The sequence below is a fragment of the Anomaloglossus baeobatrachus genome, chromosome 2 (assembly GCF_048569485.1).
Source record: "Anomaloglossus baeobatrachus isolate aAnoBae1 chromosome 2, aAnoBae1.hap1, whole genome shotgun sequence".
NCBI classification, from domain to species: domain Eukaryota; kingdom Metazoa; phylum Chordata; class Amphibia; order Anura; family Aromobatidae; genus Anomaloglossus; species Anomaloglossus baeobatrachus.
The window spans coordinates 469,863,316-469,881,791 of NC_134354.1; the positions used below are offsets into that span (position 1 = coordinate 469,863,316).

The following is an 18,476-nucleotide window of genomic DNA, read 5'->3' on the forward strand; positions in this document are numbered from 1 at the left end:
TTCATAGACTCCCTGCTGTATTACCCTCCTTCTCCTTTCTTTCCCATCTCTGTTGTCTGTTCTCTTCCATACCCTCTGACTGACTCATTTGGTTTACTATGGAAACTAGAAAAGAGAAGCGCTGATAGGGTTTTACCAGATTACACATACGGTTTAGCATATATCACAATACACTCACCGATTCAGGTTGTGAGAGGTCACAACCACCATAGATAGCATCAGATAATGGCGGCTGCAGCGGCCCCACGTGTTTGCAGATCAAAGTGGAGAAGGTGAAGGGGTTAAACCCGCGTAATCCGCCAGATAAATTCAGAGGAGATGTTGATAATTCAGAACATTCTTTTATTCCATGGGTCTACGCGTTTCAAGGTCTGTGACCTCTTCTTCAGGACCAGTAAATCAACACTACATGTACATACAAATGAAGCTTTTTTATACCTGTGGTAACCACAAAGTACCACCTCCCAGCACTTTGAAAAAAGTTAGAAGGGAAAGAAAAAAAAAAAAAGGATCTGCATGCATGATACAGCGTTTTTCACAGATATCATATACTTTGTAGAATGCTATTATACTGGTCATAAAAACAATTTATATGAGAAATACACATTCATAAAATGGAAAATTATAAAATAAAAAGAAAAGGAAAGAAAAAAATGTCAAAAATCAGGACACGAACTCCAAGAAAGTTGCCCATAAGGTAACCTTCGATTTTTGTGGTGTACGCCACCAGTAGTTCTCAAAAATCTGTGTATCCCTAAAGTTATGTTCACAAGGTTGTGATATATGCGTACAATTAAATAAAACATATGTTTAATAAATATATTAAAAACATTTCAATATAGAAAAAATGATAAAGGAAAGAGATGAAATAAAATGATAATAAAAATGCATAATTTGCTGTGAACTTTTTATATAGAATAAAAATTCTTTCACCCAGGAGTACAAAGTGATGTGTATATAAATATATGTGAATAAAAATATAATGTGTGCTATATTCTTTGTTTGTGTGTTAAAAAGGATGTGATATTTACTTTTTCTTTTTCAAAGAGGATCATAGTATCAACGAGCTGAAGGTTGTTAGCGGGCATAAGCGTGGGAAAAAATACGTGTGCGCATGCTCTTGACCCTACCATGAGGACACATAGTACAGCGGTACGGAGTAGATGCCAGAACTGGGACCGTGGGAATAAAATCTAAGGCGCCTGGGCCAGGGATATAGCTGGTTCAAGGTGGCTGTGTACACCTGGCGCCTTAGATTTTATTCCCACGGTCTCCTCTGAATTTATCTGGCGGATTGCGCGGGTTTAACCCCTTCTCCTTCTCCACTTTTTTCATTTGGTTTACTGACCTTGGCTTGTTCTGACTCTGTCTTGGTTGCCCCTTTTGTCCTCATGCTACCTATCTGTGCATCGTCTGGTTTGATTACTCTCCCCTGGGTTGTGCTCCTCCTAGGGTTTCTGCTAGTATATCCTGTTTGGTTGTACTTAAGCGACACCTGGTGGTTTAGTTGCTAACTGCACCAGGTGTCTTTTCACAGCAGTGTTTTTCACCTCTTCTTTTCAGCTCTACAACAGTTTACATTTGACTGCTATGTGTCAGATCCCCATCTACTTACAGGATAGGTCATCAATATCATAGTATTGAAACACCTTTTCAATATTGATGCACATTATCATAATCAGTTACAGTCAAATACCTCATGCAATAAATATCCATGATGAAGTGCAAACTCCACTTTCAGTGCCAGGAGCAAGGCTTCTGGGTTAACCAATCCTTCAAGATTTAGGGATATCAGTGCTTCCTTTTCACCCCTGGCAAATGGCATTAGTCCTTTCGTCACCCACTGCTTCAGCTGTCCATGCTTTTTGTGCAGATCTAGCCAACATAAAAGTGTTAGATAGTAGCAGCAAATGGAAAGTCCTATGCTACCAGAGGAGTCGGAGCATTACATTTTTATGTGCTTTGGTTGCAGTTCAGGAAAGATTTATAGTTACATTTAGCTTTTAGTCAGTGAAAAGAAGATGTTAAACAATGGACAATGCATGGTTTTCCTGACCCTCGCTGCTATTCTTTTTCATAACGCTACTCTAGTTTAGTCATTTCAGGATTTTTAAAACAGAAGAAATCTATATATCTTGATTACGCAGTAGCTTTGTTGACTTATTGGCACAGAATTTGCCATGTCCAATGCAGTATAATGTCCAGCCAAGCTAACAGGTTGGCATTTAGATGGTCCATCTGTTTGTTTGAATTCTTTTCCAAGTCTGTAAAAGACACTAAAAGCTGACAGGATGGAAATATTGGAAAACATATAAGATGATACTTTAGTGTCGGAATGTGAAATATATATTTTTTGGATTAATTCAGTAAAAGTATTGCTTGCGCATTTCTTTCAGAACTTTGTATATCTTGGACTTTCAATACACAAAATGACCAACTTATTGCCCTTCAGGGATAGGCTACTAAAACTATGTAGGTACTTTACCATAGGTAAACATTTCCTAACCTTTGTCCACCTGCTTTCCATTGTCTTGTGCACATGTCCTATACAACATAACATCAAGCCAAATAACATTACAAATTGTAAACATATTGTTGATCTCAACACCTAAACAGCTAAAACATAAAGCAACACTAAGGGGCACTTTGCACACTGCGACATCGCAGGTGCGATGTCGGTGGGGTCAAATTGAAAATGACGCACTTCCGGCATCGCATGCGACATCGCAGTGTGTAAAGGCTGGATGATACGATTAACGAGCGCAAAAGCGTCGTAATCGTATCATCGGTGCAGCGTCGGCGTAATCCATGATTACGCTGACGCGACGGTCCGATGTTGTTCCTCGCTCCTGCGGCAGCACACATCGCTGTGTGTGAAGTCGCAGGAGCGAGGAACGTCTCCTACCGGCCTCACTGCGGCTTCCGTAGGATATGCGGAAGGAAGGAGGTGGGCAGGATGTTTACATCCTGCTCATCTCCGCCCCTCCGCTCTGATTGGCCGCCTGCCGTGTGACGTCGCAGTGACGCCGCACGACCCGCCCCCTTAACAAGGAGGCGGGTCGCCGGCCACAGGGACGTCGCACGGCAGGTGAGTGTGTGTGTGAAGCTGGCGTAGCGATAACTTTCGCTACGCCAGCTATCACCACATATCGCTGCTGCGACGGGGGCGGGCACTATCGCACTCGGCATCGCAGCATCGGCCTGCGATGTCGTAGTGTGCAAAGCCCGCCTAAAGGCCGCTTTACACGCAGCGACATCGCTAACGAGATATCACTAGGGTCACGGAATTCGTGACGCACATTTGGCCTCGTTAGCGACGTCGTTGTGTGTGACACCTACGAGCGACCGATTAAGATCACAAATACTCACCTAATCGTTGATCGTTGACACGTCATTTATTTTCAAAATATCGTTGCTCTTTCAGGACACAGGTTGTTCGTCGTTCCTGAGGTAGCACAAATCACTATGTGTGACACCCTGGGAACAACGAACAACAGCGTTCCTGCGTCCTCTGGCAACGAGGTGGGAGTGACGTGAATGCGGCTGCTCTCCGCCCTTCCGCTTATATTGGTGGCCCGCTGAGTGATGTCGCTGTGACGCCGAAAGAAACCTCCCACTTAAAAAAAGAGGTTGTTCGGCATCCACAGTGACGTCGTTAGAAAGGTAAGTATGTGAGTCGCGTACCGGCGATATTGTTCGCCACGGGCAGCGATTTGCCTGTGACGCAGAAATGACAGGGGCTGGTGCGATGTCGCAGCGTGTAAAGCAGCATTAAGTCATAGTTAAACAGTAATTAAGGCCGAAAAAGGCAAGTAAATCAAATCTAACCTTTTTCCACCAGTTATACATTCTCCATTGCTAGATTATTTATAACCCACAATGTTATTTGTTGTGAAAAAAGCATTAAATCTTTTTTAAAAGCTGTTGTAGTGTTTGCCATTGCTGCCTCTTGTGGTAGGGTATTCCACAATCTGACTGCTATAACTGTAAAAAACCCTTTCTTATTGAGGTGTTGGAATTGCATGTGGTATAGGAGTTACCTTCCAGCCAGGTGACAATGTTAACAGTTTGGCAGTTGTGCGAGGGAAGCCATAATTTGGGGACCTCTCCTCTCTCTAAAGACTCAGAAGTGTCTTTTAAATGTTCTGGTATTGCTGTCACACCTCCAAGCAAACAATGTGATAACACTTTAGCAGTGCTTTTAATATGTTTAAGGTTTGAATTCATCCAACGGCACTCCTGAAATGAAGAAGCAAAACCTGATTTAGTTAGCATACTTTTTTTTATAAAATAGTATATCTCATGTAAAGCATCTCTGCTGAATATGAGTTTATACAGCGCACTTAAAAAGAACCTGTCACAACAAATTACCTCTCCTTTTTTTATCTTTATAAATAACTCGGAATAAAAACAAATTCAATTCAAAATACATGATATTAAAAAATCATTAAGAAAAGGGATTTTAATACTATAGAAATGGTATGCAAATTATTTGCTCATTCAAATATCAGTAAAATAAATAAATACATACATATAATTATATTTTTTATTTTGTGATAAAATTAGATTTTTGGTGATACGGTATATAAATATACTATAGCCAAAGAGGATATTATCAATAAGATAAACTGGTGGAGAGAATTGGAGGAGAACCACCCAGTGGACACTTTTCCCCATGCCTGGGTCTTTTCAGATTTGTGTTTTCTCTGAAACACTGCAGCACCTCAGAGTAAAGCATAGTACTTTGCAAAGAGGGAGTCTATTTGTTATGCTCGAAGAGGTTGCGGCAGGGAAGAGTGAACCCACTGGACTGCAGGGGGAACCTGGGCTTACCCTGACATGGCAGGGGCTTAACAGAGTGCCAACCAGGTATTCACCAGAGCTTCAGATGGTGTGAATGACTTGGTTGCCGGTGGATGCCAAGTGCCACACCCAGGGCAATATATGAGACTGTGAAAGCTGATCCCAGGGCAGGGACAGGTACAGTCTCTAGTGTAGACAGTTGCAGCCGGGGCGGCTAATGCAGGAAGCATGGCTGGTGTAGGCAAGTACAGAGGGTATGGCAGGTATAGTCAGGTATGGGAAAGCGGGCACAGGGACAGGTAACTGGCACAGAAGAGATGGAACCTGACAGTTAGATAGCTAGATAATAACTGACAACGTTGTGCAGGCACCTTCCATAAGGGGAGGATGACTTACGTACCTACTGCTTCTTAGCCATAATCTGAGACTAACGTCTGAGTAATTACGTGTTGGCCCTTTAAAAGGGAACGAGCAAGGACAAGCAGAAATGGGTTCAGGAGATGTACCAAACAGCTCCTAGATTAGAATAAAGACTCCAAAAACTTAACTTTTACTAAAGGGATGGCTTAAAAGTGACGGTAGTCACATAAAAACGTGAACACTAAAACACAAAACACATGCCTGCTCTGTCACAAAGATCAAACGGGCCCAGCACCCATGTGAGGCACAATAGAAACTATTCCCAGAAACGTTAATGAGGACACTTCCCAACCAGTAACAATATCTAAATAACCACACAATAACCTACGAGGGAAACCACCCCCCAAAACAGGAAACTGGGATTCTTATGAGGGAAAAATAATGAGACAAATATATCATTTAGAACCACCAGATATCATTTCACAATATGACCATCCGTGTATATGATATGGAAAGGTCTCACCGGAAAATGGATTCTTCTAATGACTCTCAGCACAGGGTATTCAATCATGGTCAACCTTTCACTTCCATAGTCGCCACCTGCCACCTGTTCTCAGGAGTCAAATTTTCCATGCAGATCAAAATATCATTCCATGAAAGCACAGTATGCAGACCCATATAATCTCTCCCGACGTGTTTCGTTATCACCTTCACTCATCAGGGGAGTTTTGGTATTCATGTTTGCTGTTTTACACACAGCGTCATCGGTTCTGATAAAAAACAAACTGCACAGGGGACAAAAGTTCCCGTTTAGCCTAGGTTACCCATAGGTAAAGTGCCAAGATTCACCCACCAAAGATACACTGCAAGACTTACCACACTTGTCTCACGTGTAAACATATATTCTGTGCCGCACTTCTGGCTATGGGCACCGCAATTAAATAGACATCGCGCAAGCTCACTTAAGCTCAATCCCAGAGGGAGGTACTTTGTCCGAGGACTCACGTTCCGATCATGTGACAAAGGCCCTCCCCCTCCAGTGTGACTCCTGGAACGCACGCTGTGCGTCTCACACAGAAGTGAAACTATACCTCCATGATCGTCTTTAACAGGCGACCAGACAGCCCAGGATTACATCATCAGTTGCCAGCTGAGACGCAAGCTTGCATTCCACTGTGGTCCAATATCAATATACTGCCATTTTATATGCAAATTTTGCCTGCTGCTTATTCATCTTTACAAACGGGGTAAAAAAGAGAAATAATCCCTGATTCAAGTATCCTAAGGGGTACTTTACACGTTGCGACATCGCTAGCATAGGCTAGCGATGCCGAGCGCTATAGTACCCGCCCCCGTCGCACATGCGATATGTGGTGATTGCTGCCGTAGCAATAATGTCATTATCGCTACGGCAGCTTCACACGCACATATCTGCGGTCGAACCGACATTATGAAAGTGAACAACGCTACACAGATCACCGATTTTCGACGCTTTTGTGATCGTTTATCGGCGCATCTAAGATTTTCAAGTTGTGATGTCGTTACCGGTGCCGGATGTGCGTCACTAACGACGTGACCCCGACGATATTTCGGAAGCGATGTCGCAACGTGTAAAGCCCCCCTAAGAAATAATGCAAATGACCGAGAGACATTATTTTCCGACCATGATGTCCTTTTCCAGTGACTGCTCTCTTTGTATAATGTGTCCAAAGCAGGCAGACCATATTCTGGTGATCCTTGCTTCCAGCAATATGTCTGGCTTGATTTGTACCAAAATGGATTTTTTGGTCTTCTTGCCATCCATGGCATTGATAAATCCTTCTCCAGCACCAAATTTTGAAGGCATTGATACTTCTTCTGTCTTGTTCATTTATCGCCTATGTTGTGCATCCATATGTAATTGCAGAAAAGACCAGACTGTGTATGCCAGCAAAATGTTCCTTGATTTGAAGAACGTGTCTTGTGGCTTCATTGTTGAAGCTTGTCTCCAATTGACTTCTGGTGTCGTCGCTGCATCTTGAGTGATCATTGATCCAAGAAGGTTGAAGTAATTTACGGCTTACAGTTTGTTGCCTTCCATGTCAAATGTGTCCCTGTCATGCCTGGCAGTAGTCAATATACAGTATTTGTCTTCATTGTATTGAGTAAGGGGTACTTTACACGTTGCGACATCGCTAGCATCGGCTAGTGATGCCAAGCGCGATAGTACCCGCCCCCGTCGCACATGCGATATGTGGTGATTGCTGCCGTAGCGATAATGTCATTATCGCTACGGCAGCTTCACACGCACATATCTGCTCAGCAACGTTGCTGTGACTGCCGAACTATCCCTCCTTCAAGGGGAGGTGCATTCGGCGTCACAGCGACGTCACCGCGACGTCACTAATCGGCCGTCCAATAGAAGTGGAGGGGCGGAGATGAGCGGGACATAACATCCCGCCCACCTTCCCCCTTCCGCATTGCCGGTGGATGCAGGTAAGGAAATGTTTGTCGCTCCTGCGGGTTTACACACAGCGATGTGTGCTGCCACAGGAGCGACAAACAACATCGTACCTGCGGTCGACCCGACATTATGAAAGTGAACGACGCTACACAGATCACCGATTTTCGACGCTTTTGCGATCGTTTATCGGCGCATCTAAGATTTACAAGTTGTGATGTCGTTACCGGCGCCGGATGTGCGTCACTAACGACGTGACCCCGACGATATTTCGGAAGCGATGTCGCAACGTGTAAAGCCCCCCTAAGAAATAATGCAAATGACCGAGAGATATTATTTTGACCACCACCAGTGTTAACTTAAGATATGATCCCGTCATGTTAACCCTAATTATGATAACCTCCACATAGTGTAGACCAGATATTTGAGACAAATATATATCAATATAAATTATTGTAGAAAAAAGTGTATCATGTTATTCCCTTTAAAAGGGAAGGAGCGTGCCCACCCAAACTACACAGAGGAGCATGTAGGCGACTGTGGAGAGGGAAGGAGGCGCGCAGTGCAGCTGTGATAGTGAGTATGTTTGCAACCCACCCTGCAGGAGAGAAGCAGGATAGCGCAGGGATGCCGGCATTACAGCACTCCTCTTTTATGCCTCCTCGTCACCAGGCCTGAAAGAAGTGTCTTCTCCAGAAAGCTGTCCTCAGAGATGGTAGATATAGGAATAGCTGGTGGAAGGGGAAGGCCGGATTGCTGCTGCTTGGGCGGCTTCTTCCTGGCCCCTGGATGGCAGAAGGAAAATGTTTCTAGAGTAGTCATCTCTAGGGATTCAGAGTCAAGACACCTGTTGCGGCAAGTCTTCGCCAAATGGTGCACCTCTCTGGATTTCCAGTCCAGAACAGGCTCGTGGATTCGGAGCCAAGGCAGACCCAGAGGAAATGGACAAGACAAGTTCGAAAGCACCAAGAAAAACATCTTTTTCGAATGCAAGCTGCGGCCTGTAGTTCCACTGGTTCAGACATAAAGTGTATGAGTTCTAACAAGAGCACTCCATTTACAGACAACACCGTCAAGGGACTCTGGAAGTTTTGGATGGGAATCTGTTACTGATCCACCACAGCTTGTTGAATGAAGTTCCCAGCAGATTTAGAATCTAGGTGGGCTGTCTCAGAGAACTGAGTACTTTCATACGATATGGACAGGGTCAACGAGGAAGAGGATTTGTTCTTGCCAAGGGTAGCCCCTTCTACTCGTCCCAGGGAAGAAAGTCCCTGTTTTATGTGATATTCATAGATGAAGTGTTCCACACCTCATTGACTCGACAATGTTCTCGATGTTGCTTTGACATCTTGATATAGTCAAATTGCATTAGTTTAGGAGCAGGAGTGGCAACTGGAAACTGGGAAACCAGTGGTTTCTGTAGGGATGGAGACGGACATATAGGTCTCCTATCACGTGTCACCTCCATGGATCACTCCTGGAATCTGAGATCGACCTGAGTAGACAAGGATATCAGGTCATCCAGTGAAGCAGGAATATCACATCCTTAATCCTCTAAGATAAACCTTCCCAAAAGGCAGCAACCAGCACCTGATTATTCCAGTCTAGTTCAGAGGAAACGGTGCGGAATTGAACTGCAAACTGTCTGACAGTCTGAACACCTTGATGTAGCTGCAGAAAAGAGGACACCACAGAGGCGGCTCATCAAAGACTTTCCGGAAGACATCCAGGAAGTGTAGGACGTCAGAGGCAACTGAGTCTCTTCTCTCCCACAGGGGGTTGACCCAAGCAAGAGCATCACCACTTAGGTGCAATGTCACTTTTGCCCAGTCCAAAGAAAACTGGTGAGCCAACCCTTCAAAGGTAGAGCGCACTGATTGATAAACCCTGGGCACTGCTTTGCGATGCCATCAAGATGTGGTGGAGCACACAGACAAGGCCCAAATGTGGTCGGTGCTGGAGCTACAAATTTCATATGGATCACTTGTATTGGACATGCGCCCTTGATTTGCTGAAGTTGTGTTTTTATACATTCGCATGTTTTCTGACAGTTAGGTGCTGCAAACTGTTTTTCTTTAGGTTCAACTAGGATGTCAGAGGCAGGCAGAGTCAAAGGATATGGCAGGTACATACAGGTATGGGAAGGAGGGCACAGGGACAGATAACACAAGACATGGAACCTGACAACTAGCTGTCATGTCCCCACCGGAGTCCGCTCCTGAGATTTCTGCTGTGATCGCCAGGTGATGCCGTGTTCCCACCATGGATAGTGCTGGTGATGGGAGAGGAGTCGGTGCCCGTTGCTCCTCTGAGCACAGGCTCTGCTCATCCACTAAGCTGGGTTTCCCTGGAACCTGCAGTACCACTGGCTGACTGTAGGTGGCATGTGTCTTCAAGCTGAAGTTGCCATCATTCACCTGCAGCCAATGGGAAGACACCACACCCTTCTTATTACCCCTCCTGTGATCTGACCACTGCCAGAGATAGTCTGTATTCCTGGTTCCTGTGCTGTTTGTATTTTAATTGCTATGCACTGACCTTGCTTGTGTTCTGACTACCCTTCTGTCTGTCGTTTATGTACCTCGCTGCCCGATCTGGATTTGACCTCTGCTTCATTTGTTGACTATGTTCTTGCCTGCTGATTCTGTCCCTGTTCTGAAACTCCTGGTTTGACCCTGCCTGACGACTACTCTCATCGAACTGCAGACTTCCACAGGTAGTGATCACCTTGGGCCCTGTGTAATGCCAAATCCCTGTATAGGGGTTAAAGAGTTTCAGGGTTCTAGGGGTCCTGCTTGGTGAGTGGCTTCCCTCTAGCCTGTCCATTACAGCCCGTCTGAGTCTGTGGATCCAGACAGGCGTTACACTAGCTAGCTAGACAATAACTAATTGACCATGTTGTTCAGATACCTCCCCTAAGGGAAGGATGCCTTAAGTACCTAGTGCCAATGGCTGAGAGGCACTTCTGAGTAGCATGCTTGCCCTTTAAGAGGGAAGGGGTATGCATGCCATAATCGTACTCCTGGGAAACTTGTGTGGCATGCACAGGCCCCGTGAGCAGGAGGCAGCAGGGGAGCATAAGGGCAGCCATGGAGAGGGAAGGAGGCGTGAAGTACAGCTGCGGCAGTGAGTATGTCAATGTCTCTGCAGCAGGGGAGAGGCAGGATATAGCAGGGATGCTGGCATTATACTATCAGCATTACACATAGCACGCGATTAACACAGCATGACAATGACAAGTTGCCCTCATTAAACAGCATAGTGTTGCTAACTATTTCTTTAAGGTTTAACATCAAAGGGCACATTTACACTGGCAGCAAAAACAGGCAGACAGTCACCTGATAAATTAGCAAAATGCTCATTTGTGGAGTGAAATTATTTTTAGATTTGTTTAAAAATTATTATTCTCATCAACCCATCATCATGTGTAAACAGCACATTTGTTTTGAAGAACAATGAAACTGTACATACACAGAAAGATCGTATTAACTATAGTTCTCTGCAAACAGAAATGTAGTTAGCCAGTCTAAATAGGCCAGTAAGCATACCTCCCAACTGTCCCGGATACAGTGGGACTGTACCGGATTTCAGCGGGTGTCCCGGTGTCACGATCGTGAGGCTTTTGTCCCGTGGCTCCGCCCACCCGCTCTCTCCCCGTCTGACTTTCTCCCCCTCCTAATGCACATGAGCAGACCAGAGCCGAGCGCTGGTTCACTGCTCTGGCTCTGTGCTGCCGCTGTTATGGGTGGGCGGCAGCAGCACTCTGGCTGCCGGCACTTTAAATCGGCACCAGCAGCTCAGCGTGCACTCACTGCACACTGCTGGGCTGTTTGTGTACAGAAGTGCATCTGTGGGCGGAGCTACCGAGCAACATGCTGAGCTCTGTCCACAGATAAAGAGACTGCAGGAAGAAGAGCTGAACACCAAGGAACACTGTATGTGACCCCCCACCTACCCAAAGCTGTATGCCCCAACCCTCTCCTCACCAGAGCTATATGCCTCCAGTCACCCCCCTCACCATATCTGTATGGCCCCCTCACCAAATTTGTATGCCCCCCCACCAGATCTATATACCCCCCAGCACCCCCCAGCTCTGTATGCCTCCAGCCCCCTCCCACCAGATATGTATCCCCCAGCCCCCCCTCACCAGATCTGTATGCCCCAGCAGCCCTCTCACCAGAGCTATATGCCTCCAGTCACCCCCCTCACCAGATTTGTATGCCCCCCAGCCCCCACACCAGATTTGTATACCCCCCAGCCACCCCACCAGATCTATATGCCCCCCAGCTCTGTATGCCTCCAGCCCCCTCCCCCCAGATCTGTATCCCCCAGTCCCCCTCACCAGATCTGTATGCCCCAGCCCTCTCCTCACCAGAGCTATATGCCTCCAGCCACCCCCCCTCACCAGATCTGTATGCCCCCCAACCCCCACACCAGATTTGTATACCCCCAGGCCCCACACCAGATTTGTATGCCCCTTAGCCCCCACACCAGATCAATATGCCCCCCAGCACCCCCAGCTCTGTATGCCTCCAGGTCCCTCCCACCAGATGTATCCCAGCCCCCCTCACCAGATCTGTATGCCCCAGCCCTCTCCTCACCAGAGCTATATGCCTCCAGCCACCCCCCCCACCAGATCTGTGTGCCTCCAGCCCCCCCATCAGAGCTGTATGTGCCCCCAGAGCTGTATAAGCCCCAACACCAGAGCTATATGCCCCTTAGTAATGTCTATGCTACCAGTTATTTATATGCCCCACAGTAAAGTGTATTTCCCCCAGTAATGTGTGTACCCCTTAGTAACATGTATGCCCCTCAGTGAAAAACACAGACATTCTTCACTGACGTGTTAAACACGCATATGTCCCTTCATACTCTGCGATTCACGGCACACAGTGGTTGTCCATGTGCAATCCATGATACGTGATCCGTACTCTGTGATTGCACATGGACATATACTCACCTGCCCCCGCTCCTGCTCTCCGTGGTGCTGAAGAGTCCCGCGATTCAGCATCCAGCCACCACTCTCTCACCTCTGCAGCTACTTCCGGGTCGGCTCTGGCTGCATAAATGAATATGCATGCCATAATGAGCCGGGCAGGAAGAAGCAGAGAGCAGCTGCCAAACTCAGCATTGCTGGAGAAGTTGAGTTGAAAAAGCTTTTTATTTTAAATGTCCGTGTGTTTCTGGTACGTGTTTCATGGATCACACCATAGTGTGGTCCGTGGGACATCAGTGATGCCACAAAAAACAGACATGTTTCTGTGCGGCAATCACGGAAACGCATGTACGCCGCACGGAGACACGGTCAGTGAAAAATCACTGATGTGTGTTCAGACCCATTGATTATGATGGGTCTACATAGGTCAGTGATTCTGGTAGGTATAAAAACTAGCATATACATACCAGAATCACTGACATCTGAAACAGGCCTAATATGTATGCCCCTCAAGTACTGTCTATGCCCCCAGCCCCTCCTGTGCTGAATATACTGTAGTCCCCAGCCCCTCCTGTGCTGTATATACTGTAGACCCCAGCCCCTCCTGTGCTGTATATACTGTAGCCCCCAGCCCCTCCTGTGCTGTGTATGCTGTAGCCCCCAGCCTATCCTGTGCTGTGTATACTGTAGCCCCTAGCCCCTCATGTGCTGTATATACTGTAGCCCCAGCCTCTCCTGTGCTGTATATACTGTATATATACAGTATATATATGTATATAATATATATAGAGTATATAAAACCCCCATCCTCCCTTGTGATACATACACAGCGGGGTCAGTGTGCACTGTGCGTGGCTAGGTCTGTTAAAGTGTTGCCAAGTGATCACATGCTGAGGAGGAGCTGGATAGAGACAAGCGGGGTAGGTGAGTGCGGCTGCTGCCGGCTTCCCCATGTTATTACCTCCAATGTGTGTATATGTATGATGTATATATCTATGTATATCAGTGCAGATGACTGTGTATAGATTTGTCTGTTTATATGTATTTTAGGGAATTTGTCTTCAAATATGTACCGTATATGTGCGTATGCCTGTGCCTACAATCAGGACTCACTGTGTCCTGGAGGCAGCGCGCCCTGACCTGCGGGGCTGCATGTCTCCTCCGCAGGAGAACGCAGGAGATCGCAGCTGCCTGTGCCCATGATCAGGATTCGCTGTGTCCTGGAGGCAGCGGGTCCTGACCTGCGGGGCTGCACGTCTCCTCTGCAGGAGAACGCAGCTGCCTGTGCCCACGATCAGGGTTCAGTGCGCTGCAGTCTCCTGCTGTGTTCTCCCTAGGGAGGAGACATGCAACTGCAGCAAACAATTGATATGCTGCAGCCTAGAAAGACGCTCCGCAGGTCAGTGTTTGCTGCAGAAAAAACAAGCACAATGGGCAGGAGATTTCTAGAAATCCCTCCACTGTGCTTGTACTGTACAATGCAGCGTTTTAGACACAGCAAAAATATGCTACATCCAAAATGCTGCAAATACTGATCGTGGGCACGCAGCCTTAAACAATATGATCAGCAGTGCTGAAAAGGATTGGATGTGGGCGTGACAGATTGCAAAATTGGTGTGGTTAGGGTGCGTGGCTTAAAATTGCCGCAGCGCGCTACTTTGTCTCTCTTTCTCATCTTTAAATGTTGGGAAGTATGAGTAAGTGACCAACTATCTGTTTGCACATAGCCTAGTAAAGGGATTGCTCACTACTACAACACTACAACAACCCCTTTACATTCCCCATGTTTTCGCTCACTTCCTGGTAATTACTTAAATGGCTTACGGCAGGGAGAGGGAAGCCGGCTGTGATGGGCTGCAGGTCTTGCATGATGTAACAACTTCATATGAGCCCTGCAAATGCGAATCCCTACACCACTTGTTTTGGAATGAGAAGAGAGTATAAGCTTTTTTAATTTAATGGGCGCAACCATGGGAAATGAGAAGGGGTTGTCCGAGTAGTAGATAATCCCTTTAATTGTCACTTAAGAGACATGGTCGGGCTATCTAAATGCAGCCTAAGGTATATGAATTAGGTCGACACAGGAGCCCCATGAACAAAGATTAATTACAAAATAAAAGTAGTGTTTAAGATATTATTAGTTTTGAGTGTTTTTTTTAGCTTTCTGCCTGTTGAAGTAATGGGGATTAGCATTACAATCCAGTTATATTTTCTCTATCTACATGAACGTAACACTGTCATGCCATCAAAACCTTTACAGTTAAAATATAATTCCTACCCTTCCTTGCTCAATGTCATAAGACAGTGGGGGACTTTATGTTACATTTAAAATTAGAAAATGTTAAATTAAATGCTATATACTATGTTGCTATAATATAAATTTTGTTCTGTGCAGTAAGAAATACCATATATAAATAGACAAGTTAAAAATACTAAAGTAATGCAATACTATGTGGCATAGTAAACAATATAGTCACGGCAGATATATTAAACTCCTGTTACACTCCCAACAATCCAGGATTTCCATATTTTTATTATCTGACACTGTAGGCTAAGAATGACTGCGCAGTCTGTCACAGCTGCTGTGATGGTACATGGCTTGTCAGACTAGCTTATTCATATTCCAGTTTGTAAAACTGAATTTAAAGCCATGAATAATAATATTGATTATCTCTGTTCCGCTCGGGGAGCTGTCTTAGTTGTCCGGCTTCACTTTATTTGACAGAACATAAAGAATAATATATTTGAACTGATGACAATCCCAATTCTTGAGGTTTCCCATTAGTTCATACTACCATGTTGAAACCAGCACACAAATCCCTTCATATGGCAGCATTCCGTTACCATAAATCTGCATTCAGGGGTTTTCACATCTTTTTGACATGCCTGCACCCTAGTCTGAAAGATGTATTGTTGCGTTCTTTCTGGAATGTCCAATTCCTATGTAAGTCGACTATGCACGATTAACTCTCTACGCCAAGAACAGAATGTATGTTAAAGTCAGGATTGTATATATTCTAAATAATAGACAAACTAGTATACTAAACCATTTTATTAGTGGTTATAGCCATTTACACAGCTGCTGGAATAGGACATCTCCTGCCTAAAGTGAATATTCTATCAAAATAACCTTGTGCTACATACAATGATAAATGTGTGGCGTTATTGGTAAAATATATTATTATTTATTATTATAGCGCCAATAATTCCATGGTGCTTTACATATAAAAAGGGTATATATAATAGGTACAAGTACAATAATTATGGCCAATACAAGGCACAGACCGGTACAAGAGGAGAGAGGACCTTGCCTGAGAAGGCTCACAGTCTACAAGGAATAGGTGAGAATATAGTAGGTGAGGGTAGAGATTGTCTTGTGGCACTATAGTGGATTGAAGGTTATTGCAGGTTGTATACTTGTCGGAACAGGTGGGTCTTCAGGTTCAATTTGAAGCTTTCCAAGGTAGGCGAGAGTCTGATATGTTGGGGCAGAGAGTTTCAGAGTATATGACTAGAGAAATCTTGCATGTATCTTAATTGTGGAAGAAGGAGATAAGAGTGGAGTAAAGAAAGAGATATTGTGAGGATCGGAGGTTATGTGCAGGTAAGTACCGGGAGGTTAGATGACAGATGTATGGAGGAGACAGGTTGTGAATGACTTTGTATATCATGGTTAAGGTTTTGAACTGGAGTCGTTGGCCAATGAGAAGCAAGTGAAGGGATTGGCAGAGATGAGAGGTTGGGCAATAGCGGGGAGCAGGTGGACTAGACGGGCAGCATAGCTTAGAGTAGATTGTAGGGGTGCGACAGTGTTTGAAGGGAGGCCATAGAGCAGGGGGTTGCAGTAGTTCAGGCAGAAGCACCTGAGATCAGGCACTAGTATTTTTCTTGCTTCTTGGTTAAGGAATGTTCGAATCCGAGAAATATTTTTGAGTTGTAGTGGGCAGGAAGTGAAGATGGCTTGGATATGTGGCTTGAAGGAGAGAGCAGAGTGGAGAATTATGGTCTGGGATCATCACTGATTTTAGTAAGACCCTAGACCCTAACGTCAGACATAGACGTTAAAGGAAAGAGCTTTCCAAACACATTTTTTATGTCATGTATATCAAATAAATGACAAAATGAGTGTCAGAGTATAGAGAATCCTGACAATGGGTTGCAACAGGAAATGCTAAAGTAAGCTCTCAATCCAAATCCAACTATTGGAGAAACTTCAGTACTCTGGAATTTTAGTACGGTATATTTTAGTTATTTCACACTTTAAATGTATAGGAAAATCCTTAGGCAGTAGATGTTTTCAGGCCTGAGAGCTTTGCCAGATCATCGGCAAATGTTAATTTGCGAATTTACACCAGGGACAGAAGCAGTGAGACAAATATACTTTGTTATGTTTGTCCTTATGCAGATACATTGAATAAAAGTATAATCTGCTTGGACACTTTAACAACTTAAAGGAGTTGTCCAACCCTGGACAAGATTAAGGAGTTCAAAAAGTCATATGAAATAAAAACAGTATACAGTCACCTCCTGCAGTGTCACCATTCCACTGTTGGGTCAAATGCCGGCTGCTTACAGTGGGAAGACACTCATCAGCTACATCATTTACTATTCCGTCAGAGAGGACATAGAAGAATACTGATGAGCTGCTTCCAAAGAGTGGCTGCAGCAGCCACATTACACAACAATATCATGTCACTAATGACATCACTGGAACAATTTGATCAAAATGTGGTGTCTAGTAGTGGATAACCCCTATAGTTCACACTTATGTATTTTCTTGTTGGATGCCTGAGAAGTATTTAGTGGAAGTGGAAAGTGGAGACCCTCTAATCACGTTTCTCTCCTGGCAATACTGAAACCTTAAATATAAAACTAATTGTAGGACTATGTTGTTCATAATTTAATCTCCAGTCCATACTCAAGAGTTTAACTGCTCAGAATTTTCAATTTATTAAAGAGAACCGGAAGGGAGCTTCATGTTGCACAAACCACAGGCAGCAGCAGCCATATACAGTATGTTAATACTTTGAAAATCCGGCAGGGAAATAAGCATCTTGGATAACTATACCAGGGTCTGTTCCCAACAGTTACTCCACGCACACCCCTGTTAGACAGAGAGGTCTCTCCATCGGAATAGTCATTCTAGATGCAGAGTCCTCAGCCTGCTTTTCAAAGTAAATCTTCTGTAAAATGCCAAGGTATTTCAGAGTAAAACATACAATTCTGTGATAATTCACCCAGGTTCTGTTCAGGTTTGGGCAGCATAGAATCTACTGGCAGATTTCCTTTAATAAGCCAAGATGAGTATACGAGTGACTCAATCCGACTGAAGTTTTCTACTTGGTGCGTAGTAAATCTTCATGGAATAGATCTCTAATAATGAATAAAATATTAGGTCAACATTAGAATAAGCAGCAGTTTCTACCCCTTGATGATTCCGTTTTTGGATAACTTTTTGAAAGAATAATAAAGATAAAATTTTTAATAATAATAATAATAAAGTTTATTTTTATAGCGCCAACATATTATGCAGCACTTTACAATCAAAAGAGGGCTTGTGCAGACAAAAACAAAACAAAATAGCACATAGTTCAACAGGTACAGTAGGAATGAGGGCCCTACTCACAAGCTTAAAATTAAAAAAAAAATAAACAATAAGCAGTGTGGAAGGGAAATGCTTGAAAATGAAAAGCAATCCCTTTACTTACAGAATATTTTAATTTATATAACTATCAAAGACAACATCTGAAACCCTCTAAGCATAACCCATGTGGACACACACACACCCGAGGGCCAGACACCAATACGGCTGTGACCAGCTCCCCTGCATGCATTAAACCTATAGATAAGTGGAGCCATAAGAATCACCAGAGGCTTTTTTTTAAAAAGAAATTATAAATTGTATTTAACATTAATCAAGACAAACAAATACAG

At 44.5% G+C, this 18,476-nt stretch overlaps 1 protein-coding gene across 1 annotated transcript in view; it reads right to left on the minus strand.

The window, feature by feature from the left end:
• The window catches only part of LOC142291659 (uncharacterized), a 1,021,181-nt gene that overhangs the window by 103,936 nt on the left and 898,769 nt on the right, over window positions 1-18,476 (minus strand). The window contains exons 99-100 of the mRNA XM_075336344.1: window positions 4,041-4,239; window positions 1,697-1,875 (exon numbers count right to left, since the gene is read on the minus strand). Coding sequence (XP_075192459.1) covers window positions 1,697-1,875; window positions 4,041-4,239 — 378 coding nt within the window. The remainder of the gene's footprint in view (window positions 1-1,696; window positions 1,876-4,040; window positions 4,240-18,476) is intronic.